Below are 18,555 nucleotides of genomic sequence, written 5' to 3' on the forward strand. Positions count from 1 at the left end.
CCTTACAGTGGTGGTTAGTGGGAGGAATGCAAACCCTACAGTGGTGATTAAAATGTTGCTCATACAGATGGGTAAAAAGATCATTGGTGTCATGCTGCTAGCTCTGCCAAGTGGCTTTCACCATCAGATGGGAGATCAGTCAGTCAAAGCTCAAGGAACCCCTGGCAACCTCTGGAGGAAGCCTAGGGTTCCACAGACTCCAGGTTGAGAATGGCTGGTCTAGATGTTAGCTACAGTAGCTACAAATAATCAAAACTCAGTTGAATCATTAAAAAAATGTAAATCTATATTTCTTTAATAGTCGGTCACTGAAAAATCTTTTCATGATCAGGACAAAATAATTTATATATAACTTGTAATGAAGAGCTACTACAAGAATGCAGATAACGAAAAAAACTGGCAGAGGCTCTATTTCTCTTTCGTAATGCTATTATGAAGAATGAAGGACCTTCACTTTATGAAGGACCGCACTCACCCCACCAAGCTCTTTCTCAGATGCATTTCATTTAAAATTAGGCTTAATCATAAAGTTTGTTTCCTTGTTTTATTTGTGTTCCGTGTTACTGCAATCAACAAAGCTTCTTCAGCCTAGAGCTGCACAATTAATCGTTAAAATTTGGGTTCTCTATTTAACCCCCTCACAATCTCTATGCAGAATTTCCCGATTCATTCATGTAACAAGTGTAGAGAGTTCTCTGCTCACTCAGCTATCAAAAGAAAAAAAATGGGCAGCCTGTCAAGGTTTTCACAACATTGTCATGTAACTTTTCCTTCTTAGATCAAAGTAATGAACTTCGGTCTGACATGAGGGAAGTTTAACCTCTTAAAGTCTAAACCTTTTTCTGACACTTGTTTCTTACAAAGTTAAAATCATAATTTTTTGCTAAATAATTAATTGGAAGCCCCAAACATTATATTTTTTTTAGCAGAGGCCCTAGAGAATAAAATGGTGGTTGTTGCAATATTTTATGTCTCACTGTATTTGCGCAGCGGTCTTTCAAATGCAATTTTTTGGGGAAAAATAAACTTGAATGAATTTAAAAAAAATGAAATTAAAGCTAGCCCATTTTTTTTTTTTTTTTTTGTGTAATGTGAAAGATAATCACGAGAATCGTGATCTTTATTCTAAGCAAAAAAATTGTGATTCTCATTTTAGCCAGAATCATACAGCTCTACTTCAGCCTATGCAATGTTTTCATATCAAATAGAAAAAAAGTGAAAAAAAAAAACTTTTTTTAGTGCAGTGGGAAAGTGTTAGAACCTCTGCCAGATTTATATTGCTGTCAAGGTCTGAACTTTGGGGGTTCTCCCCTTCTTCCCTTCTTCCTGTTCCAGTGGCATTGGTCATTGAGACAGGCAGGGAATGGAAATCTTTCAAGCAGTTAGAAAAAAAAAGCAACCCCTTTTCTACCTATCCATTTTTTAAATTTTAAGGTAATTGATTTCATTAGAGCTACTAAAGAATCCTCAGTAAACTGTGTTGCTATACTATATAGGCCACGTGACGTGTTCAGTTACCTGGACTGACATCTGACTCCCCTTATGCCAGAGCCAATTGTATTTCACAATGACCCTAGATACAGTTTCACAATGCTCATATAATTACATTTGTAGTCAGAGTCTTCAAGCGGGAAATGCGATGCTCCTAAGAACCAAGGCCTGAGGTGTGCCTTGGCCTAGCTGGTCAGTATGCCTGAGAAGAGGGCATACCCTGAATGTAAGAATAAGAACAAAATACTATGAGAATGTATGAAACTGGGGAACGGGTGGGTGGGAACCCAGAAAACCTACCGAGACTGGCCCTGACAGAGGAGGAGGTTTAAATAGCCCTCTCAGGCTCCTCCTACAAATACAGGCTGGCCTGCGGCCAGCCTTCAACTTGTAGTCAGAGTCTTCAAGCGGGAAATGCGATGCTCCTAAGAACCAAGGCCTGAGGTGTGCCTTGGCCTAGCTGGTCAGTATGCCTGAGAAGAGGGCAAAAGACACAAAATTTAGGTGAAGAAGGGAAGGTAAAGAACCATCACGGATAAAGGTGTGCTCCCGGACGGCAGCAGTACATATCCAGCAAGTAACTGGAAAGTGTTCGCAAAGGCAAAAGAACACACCGACTCCTGACTTGGCGATGACCCCCTATCGAACCTGTGACACTACCCTAAACCCAACTGAACATCCCCTGAAAGATTGAAATGAGCCAGATGCCCATGACACCCAGACACGAGAATGAACTGCTTGTGAAATGAGAGGCTATGAGAGGGGAATGGAACAAGGCCTGGCCCGAGGAAAACCCCTGCAAAAGATCGCAAAATACCCCAATGAACACCAGTGAAATAGCCCAGGGACATACCCCCCCACCCCCCCAAGAGGGTAAGTGGCAAAAGACCACTAGCAGGAGTGTGAAAAGCTGGAAACCTGATGGATGTGACGGAGTAAGCGGATAAGGCCCATGCATCATGGCAATAATACAGTCAACCTGGAGAAACCATACCAGACGCAGGACCCAGGTCCCAGGTCCCACAGGATATGATTGGGTCATGCTATAGCCTGAACCCAACAGCTGGGACAGAAATCTGAACCAAGGAGGGCCAAACCCCCTCCCAGAGAAATAGTCCCCATGGCATGAAACAGACATACCCAAGCCCCCCCTACTTGGAACAAGTTGGGGATCGGAAAAGACGACTGGACTGATGTCCCTAAGTGGAATTCCAGGCAATAAGTTCAACCAAGATCAGAGCCAAGAGTGGAATCCAAAACCATTATGACATCTGCCCAACCTAACCCCCAAGGACCGTCACGGGGATGTGGCTTAACAAACACCCTGAGAGAGACTATACATCCCTGGGCAATAACCAGGGCCTCAACACAACAGGACATCAACTGAAGGAAACTTTTTTTTTTTTTTTTGACTGCTTCTGACCCAAGGGTGAGCCCAGTGGTGAAAAGACACCAGCACCAAACGACTAGCCCCCAACACCAGCCGGGCTGAAGGAAATGATAGCAAGCATGGATGATATCGGTAAGGATGCCAAGATGGCCCAACCTGAACACAAACTAGAGAAAAGACAGACAACCAGACATGAGAACAACCATACCCCCCCTGCCTAACTAAGAATGAAACATGAGCAGAAAAGTCAAGACCACTGCACGTAAAAGAACCTGACGGACGGACCCCCCTCCCCACCCAACATGTGAGTGATAAGTGAGCCCGAGTAACCTGCAGTGCAGAGGCAGGTAATTAACTGAAAACTCAGGGCTAGTGTACCCACAGGCCGTGGTGGGTAGTCGTATAGATGTGGTGAATGAACATGCAACGTATGACGTATGGTATACGGGCGAGAAGATTGAGGACAACAATCAATTAATAAACGAAACCTCAGCCCGTATGGATCTATAGACGTGACAGATCCTGACGTGTGAGCCCTAGCTACCTGACCCAGGAACAAAACATGACACAGACACAATGGGACATGACAATCAACAAGGATGAACGACTACCAGAGTATGCCCTGAGTGAACAACACCCCTCTGAGAAACTCTGAGACTGAACACCAAGTCTGAAATACCATGACAGGCATGCTGGCAGCAACACAGACAGAAAACGCTGAGACAGAAAACGCTGAGACAACACGACATGCCATGATGAAAAATACCATGACAGAAAACGCTGCAACTAACCGCTGAAGCAGACACGTAGTGACAGAAACAGAGGCAAAACGCAATGACAGTAACAACCAAAACTGAAACGCTGAGGCATAAATGAAAGGCCGAAATCTTGGGCCAGAAATGCTATAACAGAAAAAAAAAACTGCAACAGCGACGCAACAGCAGAATCCTGGCCAGAAATGCACAGCCCGAAAACACGCTGAGACTGAATGCAAAGACAGAAATCCTGGTTGAGAACGCCATGGCGGAAATCCTGGTTGAGAACGCCATGACGGAAATCCTGGTTGAGAACGCCATGACTAAAATCCTGGTGGAGAACGCCACGACGGAAATCCTATTGGAGAACGCCATGACGGAAATCCTGGTTGAGAACGCCATGACGGAGATCCTGGTCGAGAACGCCATGACGGAGATCCTGGTCGAGAACGCCATGACGGAGATCCTGGTCGAGAACGCCATGACGGAGATCCTGGTCGAGAACGCCATGACGGAGATCCTGGTCGAGAACGCCATGACGGAGATCCTGGTCGAGAACGCCATGACGGAGATCCTGGCCGAGAACGCCATGACAGAGATCCTGGCCGAGAACGCCATGACGGAGATCCTGGCCGAGAACGCCATGACGGAGATCTTGGTCGAGAAAGCCATGACAGAAATCCTGGATTAGAAATGCCATGACAGAAATCCTGGTTCAGAAACGCCATGACAGAAACCCTGGTTCAGAATGCCATGACAACAGCAGTCCAGGGGCAGACAGAAGTCCAAGGGCAGAAAGCTACGACAGACATGCCGGGGCAGAACGCTATCACAGGCATCCAGGGGCAGAAACGCTATGCCAGACATGCCGGCCAGAATGCTATGACTGAAAGCTGGACAGACCGCTATGACAAAAATGCCGGACAGACCGCTGACAGGAGATGCTGCGCAGAACGCTGTGACGGAAATGCAGCGCCGAACGCTGTGACGGAAATGCAACGCCGAACGCTGTGACGGAAATGCAACGCCGAACGCTGCGACGGAAATGCAACGCCGAACGCTGCGACGGAAAAGCAGCGCAGAACGCTGCGACGGAAAAGCAACTCAGAACGCTGTGACGGAAAAGCAACTCAGAACGCTGTGACGGAAAAGCAACTCAGAACGCTGTGACAGAACGCTGCGACAGGAACGCCGTGACAGAAATGCTAGACTGAGCGCTGTGACAGAAATGTCACGTGGAGCTAAGGCGGGGGGTGGGGGGAACCCGCCACGTGGAGCTCAGGCGGGTGGGGAGACCCGCCACGTGGAGCTCAGGCGAGTGGGGAGACCCGCCACGAGGAGCTCAGGCGGGTGAGGAGACCCACCACGTGGAGCTCAGGCGGGTGGGGAGGAGACCCACCACGTGGAGCTCAGGAGGCCCACCACGTGGAGCTCAGGAGGGGGGTCCCGCCATGTGGAGCTCAGGAGGGCGGGGAGGAGGAAACCCACAATGTGGAGCACAGGCGGGGGGGGGAGGGGACCCACCACGTGGAGCTCGGGGGGGGAGACCCACCAACACGTGGAGCTCAGGAGGCCCACCATGTGGAGCTCAGGAGTGTTGTTAGATGCGTGAAATTGCTCCGGGTGCCCTTTGCACATTGTACTTACAGTTTAGTCAGGTAAAACATAATTTGAATGAGCTGCAGAGCCTCCTGAAACGCAGAGAAAGGGTTCCTGCTCTGTACGGAATCGCAGCCCGAACAGCAAGTGCAGTGCAGTTCCCAGTGTAACAACGCCCCTCGGCACATTTCGTGTTGGATAGGAAAACAGTTGTCTTACATAGAAATGAAGGGATAGTGGCTTTGGCTCTGCCAGGTCACATTTGGAATAGATACAGATGTTTCTAAAACACATCATCACATATGTATATAAGTTGCAGAAAACTCCTGGCAGCACACGACTTATCTAATTCTGACTGGTAATTATGACACGCTTATTAAAAAATAATCGAAGGGTTAAAATCACTTTTTTTTTTTTTTTTTTTAAATCATGATAAAAATATGTTTCTTGTTGGGTTGTTGAACCTGGTCATCTGGAAACATTGCTAACATTGGAAAAAGTGTCCGCCGAAGCATAAAACAAACACTTCAGTCCTTCTACCCCACACCTTTTTTTTTTCCCCTGCATATGTGAGGGGGGGAACCGGCGCGGCCGAATCCCCCCCCCCCCCCCCCCCCCGAGAATCGGCGGATCATCATTTTAACGTGAGGGGGGAGGGGGAGCCGGCGCGGCCGATAACCTCCCCCCCCCCCCCCACGAGCAGAAACGGCGGGCGCTCCGTACCCGCGAGGGGAGAAGGGGAGAGAACCGAGCCCAGGAAAGCAGGTGTGAGGAGGGGGACGAAACATCCCCCCCACGAGCACCGGGCGGCTGCACACTGGCCACCCGGAGCCGAGGGGAGATCGAAAGGCGGAGGACGACCGCCCACCCCCCTCCCCCCCCCGGAGGGAAAACCGGGGGGGAGGGGTGGACTGCACTCAGGAGAGCAGAGGGAGGAGAGAATGTGGGCGAAGGACGGCCGATCACCCCCCCTCCCCCCGGCAGGAATACCGAGCGGACAGCCCGCTGGAGAGCTGAGGGAGGGGAGAGTGTAAGCGAAGGACGGCCAAATCGGCAGGTGTGCAGCCTATGTGGGGGCGGCGCGGCCGATTACCTCCCCCCTCCCCCGCCAGGAGAATCGGCAGGTGCACTGCATGGTGGGGGGAGGGGGAGCCAGCACGGCCGATTACCTCCCCCTCCCCCCGCCAGGAGAATCGGTCGGGTGCACAGCATATGCAGGGGTGGGGGGAGCCGGCGCGGCCGATCACATCCCCCCCCACGAGGAGAACGGCGGGCGCTTCGTGCCTGTAAGGGGCGCCAGTGGCGGCCGACCACCTCCCCTCACCAGGAGGGCTGCAGGCTGTCCCCACGAAACTGTGGGGAGATTTAGAGCAGGAGAGATGGACTGTCCCTGCCCCCATGCTTGAACTCTGGGAGAAGCCACTGCCGACGGCTTGCCCCCCCCTCCATGCTGGAACATGGGGCTGAAAAAAAGGGGGGGGAGGGTGGCCTCCATAAGCCAGTGTGGACTCAGGGATGAGAGAGGGGGGGGGGGGGGGGGGGACCATAGCCGCGGCCGACCACAGCTCTGAAATGACATGCTACCACCCAGAAAACCTACCGACACTGGCCCTGACAGAGGAGGAGGTTTAAATAGCCCTCTCAGGCTCCTCCTACAAATACAGGCTGGCCTGCGGCCAGCCTTCAACATACCGTCATTTGACTAGTAGATGATTCTTGTCTCAGCTGTATGATTGGTCGCCAGTATCCAGAAATTGAAGACATGGGTGTCAATCATTTTTTTGTAAATTGAAGTACTCCTTAAAGAATAAACCTAATTCTTGATGCTATTGTCAAATGTCAGTTGTATTGAGACAGTGATCTAATTTCGAAGTCACCGTGCAGTGAAGCTAATCCTGTTTAACCACTTGCTTACTGGGCACTTAAACCCCCCTCCTGTCCAGACCAATTTTCAGCTTTTAGCACTGATGCACTTTGAATGACAATTGTGCGGTCATACAACACTGTACCCAAATTACGTTTTTATAATTTTTCCCCACAAATAGAGCTTTCTTTTGGTGGTATTTGATCACCTGCAGTTTTTATTTTTTGTTAAAAAAAATTGAAAAAGCCTGAATTAAAAATTATTATATTTTTTTTTTTTATATATATTTTGTCATACAATTTTGCAAACGGGTAATTTTTCTCCTTCATTGATGTACGCTGATGAGGCGGCAGTGATGGGCACTGATAGGTGGCAGTGATGGGCACTGATGGGTGGAAGTGATGGGCACTGATAGGTGGCAATAATGGGCAGTGATTGCTTACACTGATAGGTGGCACTTGTGGGCATTGATAGGTGGCACTTATGGGCATTGATATGTGCCACTGGCAGGGGGTACTGATTGGCACAGATGAGGTGCCTGTGATCCTTCCTCTTCGGGACCGATGTCCCTTTAACATAAGCTGATGATCGATTACCAAGCTTTTGTTTACATCGTGATCAACTGTCATTGGCTGATAGCTGATCACATGGCAAGGGGCCGGGACTGGCCCCTTACTTATGATGGCCTCCTGGAAATTGAGGTCCACGCTGTAGCCCTCATTCGGCTATGGCCCGGACCTAAAGTGATTAAGTGACGTGCAACATAGTAACTAGCATGCAAATCAGGGGTCAGAGAGGGGCCAGGCATGGCCACTTTTATTAGAGGTTTCCCACAGTTAATAAGACTGATTTTCTTTATGCTGAATGGTCCTATACTGATCCCTGTCATCCAATATTGTACTTGCTACTGTACCTGACCTATAAAGGAGCACCTTGAGATACAGTACCTCTGGCCACATGGCACCCAACCCATTCAATTATTGGGGGAAAAAGCTCATGTTTTTGGATCTGCACTGAATGATAAGTTAATAACCACTCTTAAGGAGATTTATTCTTAAGCCCCATACACACTATCAGATTTTCTGCTAATTTTTGTCTTCAGATTTACCAAAACCATGTAGTGCAAGGGCCTGCCTAATTGCATACAAATTGAAACTTCTAAGGTTTGACCTCATATTATATGGTTTTGGTAAATCTGAAGGAAAAAATCAGCAGAAAAACTGATAGTGTGTATGGGGCTGAAGAGTAATACACAGGCTGCATAATTAATTCCTTCAATGGGTTTTTACTGTGAACGCCATCATGAGAATGGAAGAGATGTTGGCTTTAGGTAATAATACCATTGACAAATATAAGGTATTGTGGTTTGTTTGGCTCCACTTTTTTGATGGGCACAGTGGCTACGTTTGATGGGCACAGTGGCTACGTTTGATGGGCACAGTGGCTACGTTTGATGGGCACAGTGGCTGCGTTTGATTGCACAGTGAGGCTGCAATTGATGGGGTCTTTTTCAGAATTTTTTTTCAGTTTGTTTGAACCCCCCGAAAATTTTGAGCACCAGCCGCCACTGAGGGCCACCCTCACACCTGCCTTGATTTAGGGCTCCAAGAAATGGTATTGTGCTGCTTCCTTCCATCTTCTCAGTGGACCGATTCCCCAGCAGAATTCTCCTCCTCAATCCTCTTTCCCTTCCTCTGTTTCCCTCTTCTCTTGCTTCACACTTCTCTTTTGGTTTTACTTGTCTTTATTTTGTGTATTACTCTTCTTATAAGAACTTCGGAACTGATTTCCCCTTTATATGGTATTTTCTTATGACTCTTACCAACAGACTTTTATGTTTATATGATTGACACAAGTCTAGCTGTGGGCGATAGCCATTGAGCAGACTCGCTGCCTCTTTCACTATTCAATGTCATCCTTTTGTATTTTCAATGTTGTTTCAAATAAAAAAAAATTCAGCCCTAAATTATACTGTACAACCATTGTATATTCAATATCTTCTTTATCTATTTTATTTTTTTAGACCTATATGTTACCCTATGAAACCTATGCCTAATTTATGAAACATGAAGACAAACAACACAATCCAAGCAGCAATAGATCTGACGGCTGGTGCTTTAGGTAATGAATGCCTATTGCTTCTACAATATTTTCTGCCAATTTCAGCTGTGTCTGTGGATTGCTATGGAACATTTTAGTCATAAGTATGAAAACAAGATTGGAAAATAAGTAGGCATGTTAGTTACCGCAACCAATACTATTCCATATGTATATTTTGTAGCATCTATAATAACCACATAGTCATAAGCTTTTCTTATCTTTAAAGTATAACTAAAGGCAAATGTTTTTTTAACATTTTGAATAGAGTATTAGAGATAGATTTGGACATCTGTCAGCTTTTATTGCTATCTGTGCCCCCGTTAAGGAGATTCAACCTCTCTAATTATGCTGGTTACTATTGGAATTGAAAGTAAAGTAAAATCCCCAAATTTTGAGTTGTCCCCAGAAAAGCATTAAAGGGGAAATGTTCCAATTGGGACACTAGTTGTGGTGACCTGGGAGTCTCCAAGGAATTCCTTTAATTTGCAGGAATTTCCTGTCACTTCCAGCAATGGGACACAGATGGCGGAAAAAAAAAATCTACCAGTGGTGGCTCGTGCAGAATAGTGGGGGGGGGGGGTACTCGGTGGCAGTGATTGAGTGATGTACAGCCCCGGATGATGGCACTGGAGGAAGGTGGTCTGTGTCCCCGGGAGGAGGAGGAGGATGGTCGGTCAGACACAGGCTGTCTGTGCTATGGATACAGGTGGGCAGAGGGCAGCGAAGGAGCACCGGGCTGAGCAGAGACCATGCAGAGGAGTGGACTCATCCTCCTGGGCACCTGTACAGGTACGGGGGTGGGGGAGGGGGAATCACTGATACATCACATACCATCCGCCTGTACCTCGCCCCAACCTAAGTTGATGGCAACTGGCTGCATATAATGGGCACAAGTAGCTGTATATTATGGGCACAGTGGCTGTGTTTGATGGGCACAGTGGCTGCGTTTTAAGGGGCACAGTGAGTCTGCAATTGATTGGGGGGGTTTAAGTATTTTTCAGTTTGTGTGCGTCCCCCCCATAATTTTGAGCACCAGCCGCCACTGGTTATTATTACCATGCCTTGCTGAAGAAAATAGCCTATAGTTTTACTTTAACTGCCTTTAGTATCATGCAGAACATATTGGGTGGTCTAGTTTGGTGCATCTATAATCTTCTTTAAATAGGATTGTCATGCATTAACCAAATTGTATACCAAACTTACCTAGCTAAAATTACTTTAGGGAGAAATTTCCAGAATACAGTTGTTTTCCCTAGGTTAAGATCTGACTGGTTCTACACATAGCCCTTCCCATCCACGAGGAGGCAACACCAAAACCACACACAAAGACAGTGGCGTTGCTAGGCAGGTGCGGGGGGTGTGGGCCGCACCCGGGTGACACCCGCCAGAGGGGTGACACCGGTGGGTAGTGGCACCGCCAACGCCACCTGCTGCATTTTGTACCGCGCCACGGCTGTGTCCCTCAGCGGGGTGGAACTAAGCCGCCTCCCCCTCCTCTCTGTTTACATCCACAGAGGAGGAGAAACCAAGCTCGAGGAACACACACTGCTATGTGTGTATGACTACTGCTGTTCTGAGGTCTGTAAGGGGGGGTGTCTGTACTGCTGGGGGTGTCTGCACTGGGGGAGTGTCTGCACAGAGGGGGGTCTTTACTGGGGGGAGTTGTCTGCATGGAGGGGTGTCTGCACTCGGGGGTCTGCACTGGGGGGTCTGCACTGGGGGGTGTCTACACGGAGGTAGGTGTCTGCACTGGGGGGTGTCTGTACTTCTGAGGGGGTCTGCAATTGGGTCTGCGCGGAGAGGGGTGTCTGCACTGGGGGTGTGTCTGCACGGGGGTCTGCATTGGGGGGTGTCTGCACGGAGGGGGGGGGTCTGCACGGAGGGGGGTCTGCACTGGGGGGGTGTCTGTACAGAGGTTCCTACAAGACTGTGTGAACAAAATTACATATCATTTGGAAAGTAAAATAGTCAACATGTATGTATTTCAGATGGGTATTTAGCCATTTTTGCTGGGGTACTGCTTAAGGTTTTAAGTAAGAAGATGTGGAGTTAATAAAAACAATATGATAAACGATTGTTTCAGGTGGAACAGCATGTGTCCTAGTCGGACAGCCATTTGACACTGCCAAGGTAAAAATGCAGACATTCCCCAACCTGTATAGAGGGCTTATAGACTGCGGTGTAAAGACTTACAAACAGGTGGGCTTCCGAGGATTCTACAAAGGAACCGGCCCAGCCCTTCTCGCCAATATATCTGAGAACTCTGTTCTCTTCATGAGCTACGGCTTCTGTCAGAGAGTTGTACGGAACATTTCTGGTTTAGAAAAGAATGTGCCCCTAAGGTAAGTGGCAAAACTAAGTATGCATGCCTTTTATCTTTCCTTCATGGCTGATTTATGATTTTATTTTTCTCTTTAACATTATTCCACAAATAAGTATATTTGATGAGAAATCATTCTAATGTATAACTAAAGCTAAAACTTGTTTTCCATTTTAGATAGAGCAAGGGAGTGTTATAAACCCTGTCCATTTATTTTTACCCAGAGTTTGTTGTTGGCAAGATTTCCCTTCACTTCCTGTCTCATAGCCGAAACAGGAAGTGAGAAAAAAAATCCCTAAAAAGTGAGGAAGTCCCTAGTTGTCACCAGAACTAGTATCCCCATTGGAAGATTTCCCTTCTAGTTCTGTTCCTGTTCTGAGGACAACCCAAAATTTAAGAATTTCTTTTACTTTTGGTGATAACAGTAAACAGAACAAATAGAGAGAGTGAATTTCCCCAACAGGGGCACAGACAGAAAAAAAAAACGCAGGTGCTCTAATCCCTCTCAAGTCTAAATCTAAAACATAAAAATATATTTTTTCCTTTAGTTATATGTTAATTAAGCATGCTAATAAGGGTAGCAATGACATGAATGAAGCAGACCCATGTGCATGTACTTCATCCCCATGATTAACCTCCAAGAGGCAGAGCGAAATGCGTTGGGACGGGGCCTGGCTAAATTCCGGGCTGAGGCTGCCATTTATCTCACTTCCTGCACATGGGGTCTGCTTCATGGTGTGCAGCTTATGGATCTTTTCCTTTGACTTTGCTGCAGCTTGGAGATAGGACAAGCTCCCTGTCCTTGCCTGCACTCACAGTGGTCTAGTTGGACTTTACCTGAGCGGCACCTCATTTTGTCTTTTTGAGTCACAGAATGGGTAATCAAGCAAATGATCAGCCAGGAAGTACCTGTAACTTGCAGTTGACCTAAATATGTAAGAATATGTAATGCAAAATAATGGCAAAGAGCATGCATACACCTCAAGATAATACAAAACATCAAAGTTGCATGACTTTTGTCTCTGTGGCTCAGTCAAGGTAACATGGCAGCATAGAATAGTCTAAGGCCGCGTACACACGCGGGGACTGTTCGCTCAACTTTGTCCGCTGAACAGTGTTTCGGCGGACAGTCTGCTCGTGTGTGGGCTTTCAGCGGACAGTTTCAGCGGACAGTCTGACGAACAAAGTTTTTCGGAAATTCCGAAAAACTGTCCGCTGAAACTTGGTTTGAGCGGACAGTCCGCCCGTGTGTAGGCTTGTTCGTCAAACTAAGTCTCGCGCATGCTCAGAAAGAATTTACACGCCGAAGGTTGCATTGCAGTGTATAGGACGTCGTTTTCTAGTCCCGTCGTACGTGCCGTTCACGTCATCGCGCACGGTTTCAGCGGACTGTTCGTTCGTCGTGTGTGGGCAAGTCCGTCCATGCTAATTTTGAGCGGACTGTCCGCTGAAACTGTTTGACGGACAAAGTTGAGCGAACAGTCCCCGCGTGTGTACGCGGCCTAAGACTATAGCAATAGAGCCTAGCTGAGAATTATTACTTCAATAAAACAGCACAGAACACAGCTACTTGTAATTATCAATGGCTGCTCAGAAAGAATGTAATTGAAAATACAGGTATCTACATCCCAAAAAACATATGAGTACATAGAGAAAGGATGGGGCAAATAGGATTTTTTCTGTACTGTCCTGAGTCACAACAACTTATTTATTTTTAACCACTTAAGCCCCGGACCGATTTGCAGCCAAAGGACCAGGCCCCTTTTTGCGATTCGGCACTGCATCGCTTTAACTGACAATTGCGCGGTCGTGCGACATGGCTCCCAAACAAATTGCCGTCCTTTTTTTCTCACAAACGGAGCTTTCTTTTGGTGATATTTGATCACCTCTGCGGTTTTTATTTTTTGCGCTATAAACAAAAATAGAGCGACAATTTTGAAAAAAATTCTATATTTTTTACTTTTTGCTATAATAAATGTCCCCCCAAAAAATCATTTTTTCCTCAGTTTAGGCCAATACGTATTCTTCTACATATTTTTGGTACAAAAAAATCGCAATTAGCAATTATTGGTTGGTTTGCGCAAACATTTACAAAATAGGGGATAGTTTTTATAGCATTTTTATTAATATTTTTTTACTAGTAATGGCGGCGATCAGCGATTTTTATTGTGACTGCAACATTATGGCGGACACATCAGATATTTTTGACACATTTTTGGGACCATTGTCATTTATACAGAAATCAGTGCTATTTAAATGCACTGATTCCTGTGTAAATGACACTGGCAGTGAAGGCGTTAACCACTAGGGGGCGAGGAGGAGTTATGTGTGATGTTGTGTGGGGTTTTTTTTATTGTAGGGGGGTGTGGCTTGGCATGTGACGTCACTGATCGTCTTTCACTATAACAGGGAACAGACAATCGGTGACAGCAACAGTAGGAAGCACAGGGAAAGGTTTGTTTACACAGCCCTCTCCTTGTTCTTCAGCTCTAGTGACCCGATCGTGGGACACCAGCAACGATTGGGTCCGCGGGTCCCACGGTCACGGAGCTCAGGACCGGGTCGCGAGCGCACCGGTGGCGGCGCACTCCCGACCCACGGCTGGGCACTTAAAGAGCAACGTACTTGTACGTGCATGTGCCCAGCCGTGCCATTCTGCCGACGTAAATGTGCAGGAGGCAGTCCTTAAGCGGTTAAAACAATTACGTTTTATTACACAAAGTCAAAATTACAGTTTAAAAATTCATTCAAAATACATAGTGGGTTCCTCTCTAGGCAATCACTACACCTCCATTGGGAGAATGAATTTCATTAATTTCTTGGATGATGGTGCAACCCTTGCTTGAATACGCACATTCATTAATACTGCTCTTAGAGGCAGCCCCCTTTTTTTCTTACCTCCATTGGAAGGTATCTTGCAACTACGGGTACCTCCAAGAATCATGTAAAAGTGTGGATGGTCAAACTCCAACATGTTTCGTGGTTACCCGCTTCTTCAGGAGAGAAAACAAAAAGGGAGGACCATACACTAGGAATAATAACCACCCCACTGGATCCACAGTGCTCTAGTAGCAATCGTGGAGGTTCTTTCATAGTAGTTGGAGAAGCTGTGTACTATTATGCACTTGCCTGGCTGCCCATATACCAGTTCTACTAGTGCAGGGTCTCGCACCTGGCTGGCAAACACTTGCCCAGCTACCTCTGCCCCATCAGACGTGGTCTCACTGAGCTGCTGAGGGAAGGAAGCAGATAAACTCTTCTTCCCTTGGCTTGTCCAGGAATTCTGGGAAAAGGAGATAAAGGGGCCTGTGCTTGCCTCTGAGCATGGTGAGTAAATGGCCACTTTGATACAGAGTATCTGGGGCCCAATTTATTATTATTTCCTACATCTTTTAAATGCCAGTAACATTCTGTCGGGACACAAATCATCAGTACGTTTACATAACAGGTTACGTCTGCTTTTGCCTTCTGTTATAAATATGATCTTCAGAGTCCTTTTACTGAAGAGAAAGGGCTCTTTTACATGGGTGGCCGGCGGGCAGTAAAACAGGTGGCTGAGCAATGGTTTTATCATCCACCGGAACTTAACAGTACAGCTGACAGGGCTGTAAGTATGGCATGGCCACAACATTTTTAATTCAGGCTGCAGGGTTTGACGGGTAGCATCGCCTGTTGTGATCAAAGGGGTGCATTGCAGCAATGCAAACTGCAAGTCAAACCCTTGTTGAACAATTAAAAAACACAAAAAACAGGCGCCTGGTGACTCCTGTACTCCTGTCAGCCGTTTGCTATAGGTGCTGGGTGCTCCTGTACTCCTGTCACGTGTCTATAGGTGCCGGGTGCCTCCTCTACTCCTGTCACATGTGTCTATAGCCGCCAGGTGCTCCTATACGTCTGTTACATATGTATATAGGTGCCTCCTGTGCTCCTGTCACATTTGTCTATAGGTGCTGGGTGCCTCCTGTACTCCTGTCACATGTGTCTATGGGTCCTGGGTGCCTCCTGTACTCCTGTCAGTTTTTGCTATAGGCGCCGGATTCCTCCTGTACTCCTGTTGGTATTTGCTATAGGCGCCAGACGCCTCCTGTAATCCTGTCGGTTTGTGCTATAGGTGCCGGGTGCCTCCTGTATTCCTGACGGTTTTTGCTATAGGCACCGTGTGCCTCCTGTACTCCTGTCGGTGTTTGCTATTGGTGCCGGGTACCTCCTGTACTTCTGTTGGTTTTTGCTATAGGTGCCAGATGCCTCCTGTATTCCTGTCAGTTGTTGCTACAGGTGCCTCCTGCACTCCTGTCAGTTGTTGCTATAGATGCCAGGTGCCTCCTGCACTCCTGTCAGTTGTTGCTATAGGTGCCAGGTGCCTCCTATACTCCTGCCAGTTGTTGCTATAGGTGCCAGGTGCCTCCTGTATTCCTGTCAGTTGTTGCTATACCCCCTTATTAAAGTGGTCCACTCCAGATCACTATTTGGAGGGCAGCAAGCTCGCAAAGGGAGTTTTTATTTTAATTTAATTTTATTTTTTTCATACAATAATCTTAGCTAAAGCTGCCAGGACAACAAGCACAATAACATGCCACAACGTTTACTATGTAAGACCTCTTTCACACGGGCCAACCGATCAGGTCCACTTGTCAGTTTTTCAGGGCGTCAGACCAGACAAATCCATTGCCCTCTATGAAGCGGCAGATGTAAACTGATATGTGTCTGTTAATACCCTCCAATCCCCCTCCCATCTGTTCCACTAAAAAACTCCCATTTGTCGGATCAGATCGGATTGCAGTCAGGAATATACGGACAGGCGGTCCATTTACATCCGAGTGCCCATAGAGGAGAGCAGGCTGTTTCTGTGTCTGCTCGGCATAAGTGGAATAGACACGGACCAGCCATCCACCTGCTCAGCGGCCCGAGCAGGGATCAGCAGACAAATTGGCCGTTGAGCAGGCGAACTCCTGGCGGAGTCGGCCCCGTGTGAAGGGGGCCTAAATTTACCTCCCCAGAGTGGCATCCATGACCCCAGGGTTCCTTTGTGAATTCTGACTCTCAGAAAGTCTGTATTAGCATAAGTACACCCATTCTTCTCCCACAAAGTTGCTAGATACCGGGGATGGATTGGGGGTTCCTATTGGTCCAACACATGGAATTCATGTTGTTTTTAGCTGCAGTAATACTCTAATGTTCTATAACATTATCCAGTATTTATGATATTATCTGACACTTTATGGTACCCTCTAAGCTTGTTGTATACCAAAAACTAGGCTTTGCTACATATAGTATGTCACATCTTCTATAATAGAACTGCTTTTATTTTTCTAACTTTTTTACACTGTATGTGCTCTATTATTATGCTGTGATTTTTTTTTTCTTTATGAATGTACAGTCACTTTATGACATTACTAATAAAAAAGAGTTTGGATTAAAAAAAGATAAGTCACATCCTCACAGGCTCTGTCTGCTAGATGCAGTTCTTAATTCTAATTCTCACTACATCAAATGATATGTCTTCACTGACAATATTTAAATGTGTTCTGTGCAGTATTTTGTGTGAAATGATGACCCTGTCATTTTGAAGACTATTTCTGTGTCTGCATTTTAGTAATCTGCACAATGCAACTGCAGGCTCAATTGCAGCGGCATTTGCCTCTCTGGCCCTTTGTCCCACAGAGCTGGTCAAGTGTCGTCTTCAGGCCATGCATGAAATGAAGCTGTCCGGCAAGATCATCGAGGGGCAGAAGTAAGTCAAAACTAATAATATATAGTGACTTCATATGCATGTTCCTTCTTTTCTTTTTCTGTATTGGTGGCCATACAATGTAGCGATTTGTAATTGATTTAGCTATGGGCATAAAAAGCACAAAAAAAGATTGATCAGTGATTCACATATTGAACGATACATCACACAAGGTATTGTACTGTATTTTGAAATCAACTGAAAATATAGGATAAAAAGGCAACCAATTAATTTATAAATGTAAACAATCTATTGAAACCAATCAGTTTTCAAATTGATCCAAAGTGATCACCAAAATTCCACCATGGCCAACTGATTTGAGTTCAAATTTATTGAGAACACAACTAAATGTATTACCAGGTCTTTGGCTTTTAAACTTTTATTGGCTGTTTATTTATATGAAATGATCCATTGTATGGTCATTTTGATACATGTGCACTTACTATAATGCTGCTATAATAATACCAGTATCGCAAGGAGATACTGTATGTATACCATTCAAGGTAACTGGCTTAGAGATAAATGAAGAACAAAGGGCGCACCAGCCTTGTGCATTATCCTTTGGATGATATTTATTAGAAAGGTACAAAACAAAACTACTTACAAACAGAAATGTAAATTCTTGCAATGTGAATAGTCATCAAAATAGCAGCATCTAGTCACAGATGAACGAAACTGTCCAGAGGTCGCAGAGGAACTCACAATAGTCACTGCCAGTTGACGCATTTCGAAGGGAACATCCCTTTTTTCCTCAGAGCTCATCCAAAGGATAATGCACAATGCGGGTGCTCCCTCTTTGTTCTTCTTTTATCTTTGACTTTTAGGGTTCCCGCCCTTGAAGGCAGCAAGGCCTGTGTCATTACGTAGCCGGTCTGGTGGTTCGCTTGTGCGCAGGAGTGTTTCTGCAAAACCTCAGGGTGCAGCAACCTTTCTTGTTTATTTAAAGAGAAAGTAAACTCCACAGTTATTTATTTTGTTTGTTTTTGTTTTTTTATTCCCTGCAAAGCCCATGTCGTCCCCGCTGGAGGGCACATCCATCTTCGCTCGTCTTCTTTCCGGGTCCAGACTACGGCTCTGTGACTGACTGGAGCCACATGACATCACTCCTGCGAATGCGCAGGGGAGCTGCCGGTCAGGGCACACTGCTCTGAAGAAACGGCACCAGCGGGCATGCTTTCAGAGCGCATGATCCGATGACATAATTGGCGCAGTATACAGCAAATCTCTCCTAAACAGTACAAGTTTAGGAGATATTTACAGTATCTCACAAAAGTAAGTACACCCCTCACATTTTTGTAAATAATTTAT

The 18,555-nt window shown here is 46.3% G+C and overlaps 1 protein-coding gene across 6 annotated transcripts in view; it reads left to right on the forward strand.

Annotated features, from left to right (window-relative positions):
• LOC143983983 (mitochondrial ornithine transporter 1-like) overlaps positions 1-18,555 on the forward strand; it is a 194,244-nt gene that overhangs the window by 169,441 nt on the left and 6,248 nt on the right. For all 6 annotated transcript variants that reach the window (XM_077484201.1, XM_077484205.1, XM_077484202.1 and 3 more), the window contains 3 exons: positions 9,123-9,220; positions 11,283-11,541; positions 17,113-17,250. In XM_077484201.1, the coding sequence (XP_077340327.1) occupies positions 9,166-9,220; positions 11,283-11,541; positions 17,113-17,250 (452 nt within the window). In that variant the 5' untranslated portion in view covers positions 9,123-9,165. The remainder of the gene's footprint in view (positions 1-9,122; positions 9,221-11,282; positions 11,542-17,112; positions 17,251-18,555) is intronic.

Source organism: Lithobates pipiens, unplaced genomic scaffold (assembly GCF_037356315.1).
Source record: "Lithobates pipiens isolate NorthernLeopardFrog02 unplaced genomic scaffold, aLitPip1_a1.2 Scaffold_16, whole genome shotgun sequence".
In the NCBI taxonomy this organism is placed as follows: domain Eukaryota; kingdom Metazoa; phylum Chordata; class Amphibia; order Anura; family Ranidae; genus Lithobates; species Lithobates pipiens.